General features: G+C 39.5%; 1 protein-coding gene across 4 annotated transcripts in view; it reads right to left on the reverse strand.

Annotated features, from left to right (window-relative positions):
- adamts18 (ADAM metallopeptidase with thrombospondin type 1 motif, 18) overlaps positions 1-15,277 on the reverse strand; it is a 108,717-nt gene that overhangs the window by 61,327 nt on the left and 32,113 nt on the right. Inside the window, exons 2-5 of one of the 4 annotated variants that reach the window (XM_017304163.1) lie at positions 7,974-8,072; positions 6,734-6,796; positions 5,006-5,087; positions 2,203-2,516 (exon numbers count right to left, since the gene is read on the reverse strand). In XM_017304163.1, coding sequence (XP_017159652.1) covers positions 2,203-2,516; positions 5,006-5,087; positions 6,734-6,796; positions 7,974-7,988 — 474 coding nt within the window. In that variant the 5' untranslated portion in view covers positions 7,989-8,072. Of the gene's footprint in view, positions 1-2,202; positions 2,517-5,005; positions 5,088-5,377; positions 5,831-6,733; positions 6,797-7,973; positions 8,073-15,277 lie in introns of those variants that run through there. The other 3 variants (XM_017304164.1, XM_008404874.2, XR_001776491.1) reach the window with 3 other exon arrangements.

Here is a 15,277-nt window from a genome sequence, read left to right on the forward strand (position 1 = left end):
GAGAGGAGATGTAGAGGGAGGGCAAACTGAGGACAGAAAGAGCAGAGCAGGAGGAGGAAGACAGGCAGGGGGTGAGAAGATCTGTGGAGGCTGGATGAAAAATGGAGGAACAACTTTTACGGCGCTCTGACGAGTCCATCTGGTTGAAGCTGGTGTGGGATGTGTCAAGGAATGTGTGAAGCTCTGCCGGCACCTCGTAAACCACAAATGAAAGCCGAGGACCTTGTAATTACAGCGTCTCTGTGGTTTAAGGGGAAGTAGATGTCTTGATTTCGAAGAGTCTGAATAAATCAGAGAGAAGGAGGAGGCTCTTGGTGTGTAAAGCAACAACTTAGAGCAAAAATTTGCGATGTAGAATGCTCTTAATTCTTGGGTAACATCTATAAAATCAGAATATGATCAACCAGTTTAAATGATGTACTGAAAAACACTCACCCATCAAAAGTTAGGAAAACTAAAACTATGGATTGCAAAAGATCAAAACAATGTTGTACAAAAGTATCAATCAGGAGAAGAGTACAAAAAAAAACCAGAATTATTTATATCAACAATAGTTGGAGGGAAAAAAATGAGGTATAAGAATAATATTATAAAAACAGAAGTTAGACTGTGATCAGAGACACTGCTAACAGACCGACAGACTTTGAAAGAGGTGAAGAAATTTTCAGTCTCCTGCATTCTTCACAAGCATCGACTAAAAAGTAGGGTTGTAAGAGATGCGTTGTTTTTTTTTGTTGTTTTTTTTATAGAAAACACTCAAGTCTAGCTAAAATCTCCCAGAATCTTCCAAAAAAATGTAAACCTGGATCAAAAACATTATCTGTTTTTGGTTTGTTTTACTAACACCATTAAGTTCTGACCCAAGTTGAGAGTAGTGGTGGTACAGGGCTGGAGCCTGTGACGCATATATGGAGCCCTCAGTCCTCTTTACAGCCGTCAACCGTTCGATTTCCGGCCCATTGACTTTTTCCACATGTCTTTCCCCTCTCCCACAAAGCCACTTTGATCTTGATTCACAATCACAATAAAGGCCACTTGAGCAAAAAAAATGTCTTTAAAATCCCCAAAAACCTTCAGGTGTCAGCTAAAAAAGTGGAGTTTAATTTTTCAGAATCATTGAGTGAAAGCACACAAAACCCACAGTCCAGAACTAAATTAGACAGCAAGTTTCTAAAGTGATCTGGGGAGGGCTTTGGACAAGAGATGTCATCACAATCGGGATTGATTTCAAAAGAAGTGCAAGGTAAAGTGGTCACATATTGTCAAGTAAAAATGGTGATGTGGGATACCAACAAGAGGTGCTTCAACTGAGTTTTAAATTAAGGGTGTGCACACTTCAGTTATTGCACTGTTTCCATCTGTTTGGTCTTCAGTTGAATTGTATTGGCTGAATGCCATACTATGTAAAAAAAAAAAAAAAACTTGTTGAAATGATTTATGATGTTCAAATTCCTGGCGTGCACTTTGGAGCAGTTGGAAGTAGGGGTGCGCTGATTGCCAATCTTTGAAAATCCTGACATGCCAATTCCGATTTTGGTTGATACCAACTTGTTTTGTCTGAAATGTTGCTAAATATAACAAGAAAGTTGCTGAGTTGGCAATATTGGAGTGATTATTAACTGCAAATGTGCAGACATAACCTGGTTGGCCGGTTTGTAAGTCAAACCTCTCTCACGGGAGAACAGAAGAGGACATAGGCTGATTTTTAGACCTTTGTTAAGACAGATAAGCTCAGGGGATAGCAATGCAATTATCGGCCAATTACTGATCTCCCAGAATTAAGGAAATTGGTGCTGATAAATCGGTGTACACCTAGTTATTAACACTGTTGCCTTGCAGCAAAAAGGTGTACCTCTCGCTCAATGACTTCTCGCCAATAGATGGATGAATGCTCCAGGGTTTTTTTTATATATATTACTTAAGCCTAGCACTTTGACATTTGTACAGACAGTAGCAGAAGACAGTATGTCTTAGGAAGTCAAGTCAATAACCTTGACCTGGAGAAAAGTGTCCACAAAGTATTTTAAAAACCCAAACAGCTGTTCTCTAATTCCTAAATACTATAAGTGACAATATTAAAACTTAAAATAATACTGCACTACTGTTTCTTTTTTGGGAGAGGGTGGGTGGGAGGGGGGTAACTGCACACTGGAGTTTTTCCATCTCTGCAACTTTTACCACAGCTCCGAGGAGTCCACTTACCAGTCCAGAACACGTTGATATGGCGGCCGAGGAGGTTGACACGTTGCGAATAAATCCCTGATACAAACAGTGGTGGAGCCCCTCATCGCTCTTCACCGTGGAGATGCCGTCCAATCCGACCGTCTGCACGGTGAATCCCGGCCCGACCACAGAGGACGGAAGCAGGTCCAGGTGCATGTCCTGCCCAAAGGCAGACAGCTGATAGTGCAAGGAAAGAGACAGAGACCTCCTGCTGCGACGGCCTCTCCTGGTGACATCGTGCGTCAGATATGTGCCATCGGAGTCCACCTCCACTGGTGTTACAAACACGTAGTCTGAAGGAAAGGAATGGACAAGTCAAATAGATCCATAGAAGTATGCAGTTATACAACAGACAAACACAAAGTAGCACATAATTGCTAAATGGCATGAAAATTATACACAGTTTTTCCCATCCATTGTCTACATCCGCTTTTCCTTGAAGGGAAGCAGGATGGGCTGGCATCCATCGCCAATGATCACATAACTCTTGAGGAGCTGCAGAGATCCTCAAGAGCTCAGGTGGAAGAGTCTGTTTACTGGTGAACTATAAGTCTCCATTCCACAAATCTAAACCAGTAAGAGGTGATGTTTGCAGTTTGTCACAAGTCATAAAGGGCAGACACCAAACTTGGAGTAAGGTGTTCTGCAATCATCTCCATGAGAAAACATAATGCTGGCCATATCATGTTGTGAGGGTGCTTCTCTTTGGCAAGAAAAACTGGTTGGAGTTGATAAGGAAAGAAAAAACTGCTGGAGGCCAACAAAGATGTGAGACTAGATGTGCAAATCACTAATTTCCTTAATTTGGTGAGGTCAGCGATCAGCCGACACTGACGAGAGATCGATCTTATCCACCATTCCTATCTACCTCCGCAAAGGTCTGAAAATCAGCTGCTGTCCCCTTTTGTTCTGCCAAGAGAGAGGAATGACTGGCAGAAAAGATTGGTTATCAGTAGAGATGTGCCGATCAGGTTTTTTCCTGCCGATACCGATACGATCACCAATCACATAATTATTATACTTTTAATCATAAGCACTACCGTTTACATTATGTGGAAAAAGGAACCATAAAATCACCTTAATTTAGACAAAAATTTGTTTTTAATAACTTTTTCCAAGAAAAAAACAAAACAGGCATTGTGCAAATTGTACTGCTATCTGTAATACTATCTCTAAGACTGAAAACATATGAGGGCTCTGAAGAGGCTAAATAATGCAAAGAGTCCAAATAAAACCTCTCAACATTGCCAAMAAATTCAAGTATAAAACTTAACATTCAAACGCAAATACAGGTTCCATTACAATAAAGACCCACCTTAAGCCACCTGAGTTACTGAATGAAACCTTCCTGATAGCATGGCGGCTAGCTGATTACTGCTAGTTCTGAGTGGCTGTTTCTGACTGAGCGGAGTAATTATGCAGAACAGGGAGGAGGCAGAGGAGATCAATTATTTTTTTTAGAGATTATCTGTCTCATGTTAGGACAGCGAAAGTTTTAATACGTATATAAAATGTATTTTTTTAGGTTAGATGCTGCAGCTTTAAACAGAGGTTTGGTGTGAGAGTCACTACCAGGTGGAGCAGAAGCGGCACTCCGTCTGTGAAATATTACTACCTGTAGCGCGTAGCAGCGATTCAACAGCGAGAGCAGAACCAGCGTCTTACATCGCAGCTCGAAGACTTAAATAATTTTGCGGGTTATTTGTTTAGCTTTCCGACAGTCATGCTAATCCGGGTGAGTGTTTGTAGCTGCACGCTGTTTTACCTGATGTATGTCTTTTTTTACTGCAGTGAGCCTCGATGTAGCCAAACTCTGTTAAGTGTGACATGGTATTGTTTTGATGCCATTTTAGATGCGTTGTGTTGATGCATTTTGACCTGCTTCAATTTTCCGCCGCAACATGCAAACTTCCCCTTTGACTCAGAGCGTTATAGTTCCACATTGCTTAGGATTTGTTGCTGCGCGTTTGCGCAGAGTGAAGGAAAGAGGAGACCAGCTGCACAGGCAGGCTGCGAAATGAGATGCAGGTGATCGGTTTGTGTGATCGGCAACAAGAGACCRTGATCGGCGATCACCRATCATAYACTTTTTCAYRGAAATCGGCCGATTATGATCGGTGGCCGATCGATCGGCACACCTCTCAGCCAATACAACTCTACTTGAAACTGCAAAGGTGACAGAGACATACACCAAAACCCTTACACCTGCGTAAAACCTGAGGTGAGGGATACAAATTTTCACTTCACTTTCCTGATTTTTACTTTTCCTTCCAGTTCACATAAAATCCCAATCAAACACATTCTGACTCAACAAAACTTAGAAAAACTCAAGGTGTGTGAACGTCTCCTGTAAACCACACAGTCTATGCAGCACATAGATACACAAGCACATTTTTTATTATGTTTTCTATCTTTTTGGGGTAAGTCCTTCAACACTGCGTGCTTGGGACTAAGTCAGAGTGTGCAAATCATCTGCACAGTTTCTAGAAAGCAGATGTAAAGATTCCCAGAAAAGGGGATCCTTGAATGGGTTTTGCACTACCTGCCTCTCAGACTGCATGGAGCAATGGAGACATAACGTATCTTAACGGGGGTTGCTGAATTTTAATTACACAAGTAGCTGGGATGTCACCCAGACAATAAGCTTGTTTTCACTTCAGACTTTCTCTTTGCCACCACTCCAGCCAGCTGTACCCGTCGCTTCATTCCCATTTGCTCTATAACCGTGGAACAGTGCCAGCTGGGACACAACATCCAGAGATGTCAAAAGACAAGCACCTACCATAATTTAATCCGTGGCTATGGCTGGAAGAATAGCTGGCCGTAGCAGAATGGGAGGCGTGTGTGCAATAAATGTGCAGAGTCTGCAAAAAGAAGAGAGAAAAAGCCATCAGTGGACAGGTAGCAACAGGTTGAGAGCAGAGCTGGAAACTGGATACCATAAAGAGGTGATGAATGGAGTTCCTCTGCTGCAATATGAGTTTTACACTTAAGCTTAATTTGGCATCACTTTTCAACACAATGAATGAAAGTCAGTGTGAAGCTGCCACAGAAAAATAAAATTAATAATAATAGTAACGATGTTTGTTTCTCTACGTTTCAAGTTCACACGTCCTGAGTATAAAGGTGAGGAAAATAACTCTTGCCGACATGCCTTAACGATGTTCCAAGTCAAGAAGGTGGAGAGAAACTTGACTCTGCTGCAGCCGACCGGCGGGACGGGTAAAGTCCATATCAATAGAAACAGGCAGTCCATGATGATGGCATGCAGAGCGGACACCTCCGAGGTTACCTCCGAAAAAAGCGCAAAAGCAACAACAACCTGCGGCAGCGCATAATGAAGTAAACTCGCATTGTTTGGTGGCTCCGCTCCGCTCTGAGAGTTCAGGTGAAGTCAGCTGGCTGTAGCGGCCGGTCGGGAGCGCTCATGAGTGCGTGTGTGTGTGTGTTAGTAGTCAGAGTGTGTGTGTGAGTGTGTTAGTAGTGAGAGTGTGTGTGTTTTGATGAGGAGCGGACCGCAGTAGCGCGGGTTATCAAGGGGAGAGGCGCTAACTGAGAGCTGCACTCAGTTCGGCTCTGCCAGAGTCGGTGTGCTGGATGAGCCATAAGTCAGCTGCAGGCAGCCAATCAGCTCGCAGTATCCTTCTGCCTCGCGAAGATGAAAAGGAAAGAGATTCTCCTCATGGCAACGACAAACTATTAACGTTACGTTCAGAGGCAGCTCGGAAATGTTTCTTTCGAACGCTAAGTGAGGATAATTACTTCAGAGGGCTCTGTTTTTTCTGTTTTTCACGCTGAATCAAGTTGAGGAAATACGTGTGATTCACGTTCTCGTTATAAGGTTATTGTAAATGTTTCACGTCATCTAATAATACGGAAATTACTGTGACATTTTCCGAAAACTAATTCACTAATTCGGACGTTTGTATTTCTGGTGGAACTCAAAGTAGATATTAATCTCGAACCATGAAGGCGATGGATGGAAGTCCAGACATCCCATCGCGTAAACAAGAAGGATTTTCGTTCAGGATGTTATTTAAATAAATAAATAAATAAATAAATAAATAATATTGTACTTAGTCTAGTAGTCAGAAAGTACACAACTGCATTATTAATTCTATAATATATAAAATAAAAGTGCTACAAAGAAAATAAGTCTTTTTTTAATCCCACAGTGGTGAAATTCACAGCAGCACAGTAAAAACATACAACTGACCAAATACAAAAATGTCTAAAAAGCAGTATAAACAAAATAATAGCAAAAAGGAAGATAAAATAAGAGAAACCAGAAGATACAGGCAATTTTTAACTTACAAGATATGTACAGAGTATGTTTATTTGTACAAGGTTATATGTGAAAAATGGGACTAGACTTACTGTTTATATAGTTGTTGCACATAAATATGTCGTAAAAATCTTATACTTTAATACAGCATTCTCGTGGTAAAACATGGTGGTGACAGTAACAGTTACAGTTACAAAACAGTTACAAAAGGTAACAGTGGGTTACCTTTTGTTCACCAGGAACATTGAAGCTTGTCAGAGTTAATGGGAAGATATACAGTGGGAAACCCTGAAAGAAAAACTGACTTCAGACCGGAGTGTTCATCTTCAAGGAGGACAACAAATCTAAACGTAATACCAGCCACAATGGGTTGGGTTAGATGAAAGCATATTCATTTTAAAGTATCAAAAAAGGATTAACCTGTCGTAATGTTTGTAACTGCTTAAAAATGTTATTTTGTTGTTGTTTTTTTTTTTAAAAGCTTTCCCCAAAATAAAACCATGTAGAAGAACAGAAGGAGTGCTTATTCACCAACAAAGCGTCAATGTGAAACATACCTTAATAGAATTAAATGTTAGCGTACCAAACAACAGATGTGAATGGAAACATGTTCAACTTCACTACCAACTGGAAAATGCAGTGCACAACAAACAGACTGGAAACTCAGCTTTTTCTCCATAAAGATCAAGGACAGAAACCTGGTCTGTTACCTGACATGTAAACATGTCAGATGATGTTCTCCATGTTTTATCACCACATGCTAGAGAAGACTGCAAGAAATTCATGAAACTCCGCTCAATGACACCGGTGGAACATCAGACCCAGACTGATGAAAAAAACAACTCATTGTAGAAAGAAGAGCATCAAAAAGCGAACTCAGAATTTATTGATTGTTACAAAGCGAACTGGCCCCTTTATAGACCGAGCGCATTTTATAGTCGGGTCTCAAGAGTTCCTAAAAATCCAGTAATGTAATGAAATCAACTGCAGGTCATAATAAAGGAATCACTTAGCACCGAGTAAAACAAACAAAAAAAAAACAACCCTAAGTTAAAGCGCTTCTTTAAAAACATCCTCTGCACCTTTAGCTGCTATTGAACTACTGACCTAGTAGCTGCCAGTTTTGTTTAAAATCTTGGAAGAAACTATGTCAGCTGCTGCTGACTGCAATAAAACAAAAGGACATACAGTATATCATAATCCAGATTGAAAAGCCATGGGACTGTTCTTTCTCTCCGTCTCTGGGTTCAAACCTTCTAGACAAGCTTTTCTCCAAATGTCTACTTGTTGAACTGGACCATGTTTGACTCTACTGTGGATTCTGTCTGCATTTGTTGACTGTTTCTTTTAGTTGTTGTACTTTATGTTGGCTCTAATTTGCATTTATTTGTAACATGCAAATTAGAGCCAACATAACATGCGCTCTAGAACATAACATGCGCTCTAGAAATAAAGCTTTGCTCACTTCGCAGATGTCCATAATGAAGTGGGGAGGCGTTTGGGGCAAGAGGAATTTTTAAGTGCAGCTGATCGGTTAGTACTTTGTTTAGAACTCCGGGAAGAACTGAAAAAGAAGGAGAAAAGAAGAAATTTGGATAATATTTAATGTTTTGGATTAAAGGTGCAGTATGTAACTTTTATAAAACATATGCATACTTGTTAAAACTGACAGTCTCATAATGTGCAATATGAGACAGATCATTTCTGAAAAAATTAATCTCCTCCACCTTCTGCTTGAGCTATTATTGCCATCTGAAGAAATGCACTGCTACCGACCAAAAACAACCAATCAGAGCCAGGAGGAGGGGCTTAAAACTGTCAATCATACTCATGTACTTGCTACTAAACTTTGCTGATGGCAGAGAAACAACTAACCTTTATCTGCTGTTTATTTGCTGTCACTGGTGGCCATGCTAATTAGCCTTAGCATTTATGACAGGCTGTGTAACAGGGAACAAGAGGGGGAGGGACGGAGTGTCACATGAGATTGTGATTGGCAGAGCAAAGACCCGCCTCACTCCTCTGACTGGTTGTTTCCAGACAGGGGGAAAGCAGAGGAGCTCGATTTTTTTCACAGATTATTCGTTGCAAATTATGCTGTCACGAAATGGAGACAGTTTTAACAAATAAGTGAAAACATTTTTTATAAAAGTTATATACTGCAGGTTTAATAAAGTCTTTTTTGAACTGATATATTTCCTCCTGAGGTTGGATAAAGTAGAAAAGATGCACTCTGTATTATGACAGGCATTGACGTTACTCATCATATTTACTGATGACATTAAAATTCATAGCGACTTTGGTGATTTTCACTTGCTGTTGTTCTTTTTAATCCTAAATTCTAGATTGTTTGCCCAAACTCAATGCCTGAGTAGCTGCACAGAATTTATGAGCTCCAAAAAATACTCAGTGGCCATGTTTGACACACCGACTGTGTGCCGTATTATTCTGTCCTGCCCAAAGTTTTTCTTTCCATGTGCAGATGTCCATAATGAAGTGGGGAGACGTTTAGGGCAAGAGGCATTTTTAAGTGCAGCTGATGTGGTTTCTGACCCAGAATCTACTTTAACTGTTGTGGCTCTGCCGTTCATCTGTCTCTCTCTGCAGAAATATCTCACATAGCAGTGACTACTGATGTTTTTATATCCAAAATCTGAATAGTGTTACAAATTGGCACACTATAGCTTATTGCAGCGTGCCACGGTGTTGACAGACGACGTGCTTATTTATGGGACACTAAACCAACTGTCTGAAGCCCTTAGCCGTCTCTTCTTTTTCCGTAATGTCTTTGCCCCAGTTGAGTTTTTGAGTTACCAGTGCCTGTCAGACCTGTCTGATGTTTGTTACCGAGAAGAAATGCGACATATCCAGTTGCAGCTGGAAATATAAGTACCTGGCTTTTCCTGGCCAGGGATGGAAACAGACTTTAGGATTTAGAGGCCATACTGCGACAAGTTCCCCCCAAGTCTCCAGTCCTAGGAACAAGACACTGCAGGGTGGGAACAGGGTAGAGTCCCCACTGGGACAAACGGCTAGTATCGAAGGACAACAGATTTTATTTATGTGCAGGGTAACATAAATCAGTCTATATACTTTATTTAGAGCACTTTATATCAGGTGTTTACAGTGGCTCAAAAAATGGAAGGATAGACAAAGAATATCTTTGTCTATGCACATCAAAATGATGAAATTAAATCAAAATTTTATATCCTTGTGACTTAATTTGATCAGCGATATAGGTAAAAAGTAAGAGTGGCATAACTTCAACAGATATTTACTTGAGTAAATGTAAAAAGTATCCCCTCGAGAAAAGTCATTGAAATAGCCGTTCAAGAAACCATTTTGAGATAACATGAGATTTGTGGCGTCCTGGTGAAAAGAGCCATGAGAAGAATCCAAGATTTCATGGTGTTTTAAAGTAATTGAGATAGAAAGGAAAAGCAACGTCATAATAGTAGAACTACAGTATATTGCAACATCATGATCTTAATGATTTTCGTAAGGTGGCAACCCCAATAAATAACTTGAGGTTTTTTGGTTTTATTTCCTTCAAAACTTTGGCTAAACCTGAAGAAATAAAAAAAAATTTTCTTTGTTTTTAAAGATTATCCCTGAACTCTAGACTTTTTTACTCTTCATAAATTTTGATGCTTCGTATACATTTAGTTGGTCATTGGAATGTGTTAGTCTATCGAGGTCTGCAACCTAAATGTTACAAATTGAAATGCTAGCAAGTTTAACAACTTGTGGGCAGTTTCCCTGTTTTAGGGTAAAACACTGACGGCTCTACAACGTCAGGAACATGATAGGGTTGCTGATGATTTTTTCTGTCTTTGATCTTTTCTGTTTGTTTAGCCTGTCACGGGCCACGTCTTGTTTCCAGCATGTGTTCCAGAAAAATACCCGTCCGACACGCGGTGCCCCCGTTCTGTCCTCTTGGCCTGCATCCTCTCCTCATTTTCAGACCCAGTAATTTCATTTCTGCTTGAATCGGTGGAGTTTTTGAGGTCAATATGCGACTATTTATCTGTCCTGGATTATTTTTAACTGTGTCGGTGGTTGTGGTTATTTCCAGCTGCGTCCATGGTGGCTACAATGGCGGGCATCTGTTTGCCTGCCACTCATGTCTTGCTGTTTGTTGCCCCATGTAACCTCATCCATGTGGATAGAAATAAACAGACTTTGGGCAAACCACGCACAGGATTTGCATGTTTGCATGAGTGTCAACGTCTTGAAATAACAAAAGTGGATTGAAGGTGCTTTGAAAACGTCCGTTTTTGCCGGTGTCACTGAGTACCTTCGCTGCAGTTTTGACCTTCTGGAGTAAAACTCCACCCCGATCCGGCATCAAACACACGAAGCGGTATGGTTTGGATCACAGATGTCCGGTCTAGGATTCTGAACCAACATCTGTGATATCAGTCATCCTTTTTGTGCACCAGTACATCACATTTAAATACACCAATAGCTTTACAAGCTTGGTCCAACAAGTAAAAACATCTTTAATATGTTCAGCCAGTGCAGTTAGGAGTATAACAGCCGAAGTAAAAATAAATAATAAAGAAACTAAAACTGACAATAAAAATAGGTTGCCTGCGTTGGTAAAGCATAAAAATAAACTGCAACAAACCTTTTTTCAATGGGTTCAGAAACTACAATCAGGAATTCTAAATATATTGTAATATAGATAATAAATGTTGAGTACAAAGCATAGGATTAGACTGAATAGATTTACTCTTATGGATCTGACACACTGTCACTGATCCTCGATCTAGATTTTATTTTCTATTATAGGGACCTTTAGCAATATTAATATCGGATTGGTGCATCTCTAATAGTTAATATGTTTTTAAACCTGCTGTCATTTACCTCTTCATTTTAGGTGTAACCTAAAAGACTCACCATGATCACATGAGACTATATGCTTTTTAGCAATAACCTGCGTTCTAAAGTGGCCAAATTAATAAATCGGTAACTTTTATTTTTGTGTTATTTTTTTTTTCCTCCCTTCAACATCAGCATTTCTGTGTTTGCTGTTGATACATTAGCACATATTCACACCCATAAAAGCTGCTGCCAAAAAATAAAACAGACTTCACTGGATTTTGAAATACTTTTGTCATTAACATTCATCATCACAATGAATATCACAGAATATCGCGCAAATTTTGAAACTGACAATATGTCTTAGTTTTTAAGCCTCAAGTATCCATCACTGCGTATCGCACACCAAGCAAGACTCAATAGCAGAACATTGGCAGAGACGATCTGGCAAGTTTTTCATGGGTTCAGCCCACAGACTCAACCCGCAAATGCATTTTCTTTCCAAACGTTGCCCCTTTAAAAGAGGGATAAACTTTGACTTGACTCAACTGAGACGGATTAGAAATGGACTGAAATTAACTGAACCGTGATGAACCTTTTCAGCTTTTTCCGTGTATAACTCTGGTGTAAGAGCTGGTACCACTGACATAAACTGAAGCTAATTAATTGCTAGAATGGTCAACTCTAAGTTTTCTATTTCCTGAGTGATGCCCCCACCCCGGACCCCCTGGTCTCATTTTAAGAGTCCAATAAAGGGATCAGAGTTTGAATTGCTTTTTTTTTCCATCCTACCAAGATTTATGATCTGTTTAAAAGGGTACATCTTATGCTTCCCTTTCAGTTTTGGCTCTTTTTGGTGTGGTCTGAAGCTCAAACACAAACACACTGCTGTCTCCTAAGATTGTAGGTTATATTGGCTGTTTAATGTGGCTGACGGAAATCTTGGTTTCTCGCGCTTTCTGACTTATGAAAGAGGGTAGTTTCAGTTTAAAGGCAGACATGCCACATGACTAATAACATAAGGGAAGGATTTTTTTACTGTGCAAATTTAATAAGGGGAGTGAGAAAATTATATGTCAGCCTATTTATCATCATGGTTTACAGTTCTCATTTTTTCCTGTGTTTTCCACAAAATGCTTGGTGTGTTGTGAAAAAGAACCTAATGATAATTGTGTAACTAGTAAGCTGAATGAAGTTTTATCGAAATATTTGCCCAAACAGGAATTCTTGGACATATGAAATACTTGTGACAATCTGTGTTTCTTTTGAGGTTTTTTCTGTGTTTTGTTCCCCTGTGAGTCTCTGTGCTGTCCTGTCCTGATTGATCCCAGCTGTGTCCCGGTGTATTTAACCCCACCTGTTGTCTCTGTCCTTCGTCGGATCCTCGTCGTGTTACGTAGTAAATTTGTTCCGTGCTGCCACTGCTGGATTTAGTTTTTGGATTGTTCATCAAACATCATCATTTCATCTTCATCCTGGGTCTGCCTGCTTCTCCCCTCACATCAACAACCTCAAATCATGACAATACTGAGGTTTTGCATAAAAACCGATCTCAAAGGGGCAGTGTATGGTATTTTCTAAGTACACTAAGCTATTTTATTGCACAATCCAGTAAGTATTAATTTTATAATATGACTTTAAAGAAATTTGACTTTGTAATTTAATGCCTTGAAATTGGGCCTCTGTCCCTTTAAAAACTCTTGCTCTTTCTGAAGCTCTGCCTTCAGGAAGTCGTCACAACATGGCTCCTCTTTAATAATGTTTTTACCAGCGTTGCACTGAGAAGTCGCTCCTACAGTGAGCTTGGCAGATGCACAGTTCCAACAGATGTTTGCTAAATACTGCTGGCTAGTCTGAAGGAGCTAAGTTGGGGAGTCGCCAGGGAGGGCTGCACTATAATGTGGAAGCTTGGAAGTTTATACCCTGAAGGCGGAGTCAAGTCCACCCAAGCGTTTCCACGGGAGATTGAATGATTTCTCAAGCTAACATGAAAGAATCAGAGCAACACTCCAGGTACGCTTTTGGTGAAGGAATAAAATTCTAACATGATGTAAATCTCCAAAAAGTACATTTTTACACAGTACTTCCACTTTAATGAAATAAAAATAAGAAACATGTAAAATAACATATTTAATTTCAGACATGCATTTTTTTTGTCTTCATTACAATGTTATCCGTAAGCAAAAAAAAAGAAAAAGAAAAAAAAAAAGATTTGTTTTTTCAAACCAGTATGTTTTCATAAAACCAACCAATCGGGAGCATTTAAATGTCAAAGCATGACCAATTACTTTCCAAGGCCCAGGTTTAATTGCACAAAGACGGAACGGCACACAAAGCTCTTCCAAACTTAAAGGCTCCATCCCTGTAATCCTAAATAAGCTGGAGCAGGTATAGCAGGATGGATCAGTGCATGAGAATAAAGTGCATGTGGACCGTATTAGACCAGGGCAAGCCACAGTTGAACTTCATTATTGAATGTGTAAATAATAATTACTGGATGCATAAACACCACTGAAATCCCTTCACTCTTCAAAGGCAGACTTTTTTTTTTTACTTATCGAGACTGACAGTCTTGTTTTGACTCTCAACGTTCTGTTTCACACATGCACGACATCTCCATGAGCTTTTTGGTGACAGCCTTAGCGTGTTGTGCCGTAGATTTATACGAGCCCTTTGGGATTTAGTTGTTTGTGTTCTGTTTGGGTTTGTTGTTTCCTTGTTGAAGATTATTGCAGCTTCTTTTTTTTTTTCTCCTTCTGCATTTTGGATCTTGATGAGACGTTTCCTTTCTCTTTGTACCATGCCAGAAAAATTCAAATCGGTGGGCGCCGAAGCAGCGACGTCACAAAATGCGTGTTTAAAGGGGGTTATTTGTTTCCTCCGTCTGCTTCAACACCAAGAAAAAGTTTGTAATTGTCTACAGCGCATAAAACAGCCAGTCCCATTTTTCAAATCACCAATTTTAAAACCCCCCCTGTAAAAAGTTATAATTCTAATTCTGACATGTCTAATCTATTCTTCTCTCTGGTATTTTCTTTTTGTGTGTTTTTAATTTGGGCTTTTGAAGGGATCTTTTTGATGTGCTTTTTTACTTTTACTTTCATTCATTTAACCAACAAGCAAACTGCCTTGCAAAGCTTTTCATACCACTTTTAACTCATTAAGAGGTTTAAAGCAGGGTTTGATTATAAAACTTTATCCAAAGGTTTTAAGATCTGATACAAGACCACAGTTTTTTTTTCACAAATGTCAAAAGTACCAAGAAGACAGATTGTTGAAACACCATTAGAAGTCCTGTTTGCAGTTTTCTATTGACTCAAAAGGGTACTATTCGCCTTGTTTAATAAAAAATTACTATACATGTACAGATTATGTTCTATACTTTATGTTTGAATGATTGAAAACCAAAGTCAAATTCCTTGTTTGTCGCAATCACAATCTTGGCCAATGAAGCCGATTTTGATTCTGATTCTGTTATGAGATACATAAATAAACACATACAGATGAAACCAGGAGTTTGACCAAAGTCAGACAGTTTAAAAGACAATTATCCCTGATACTGACCAAATCTAGGTCAACTTCTGAATTTGAAGAAAGTCTCAGAAAATTTTCAAAAAAAAAAAATGCTTTAAGTCAGAAAACAAATAGAAATATTTCTGGTAATTCTAACTTAAAACAAGAAAAGTTTGACCTGATTTAACTTCAGATGCTGAGAAAAAAAATGTGTATGTGTCTCTTGGTTCGGTGTATGAGAATATCTGCTTTCAACCGTACGTTTCTCTAAAAGCCGTATTTTTAGGGGTTGACATCTAGAGGACATTTAGAGAAAAAGGAACTGCTTTCTATAGTCAGACTGCAGGAGGAAAGGTTAAACATTTCTTTAACCTTTGCAGATCCACTCAGGTGGGATTTCCCACTTTCACTTTGAAGTCCAAGGGCGTTATT

The sequence above is a fragment of the Poecilia reticulata genome, linkage group LG3, assembly GCF_000633615.1.
Source record: "Poecilia reticulata strain Guanapo linkage group LG3, Guppy_female_1.0+MT, whole genome shotgun sequence".
NCBI lineage: Eukaryota > Metazoa > Chordata > Actinopteri > Cyprinodontiformes > Poeciliidae > Poecilia > Poecilia reticulata.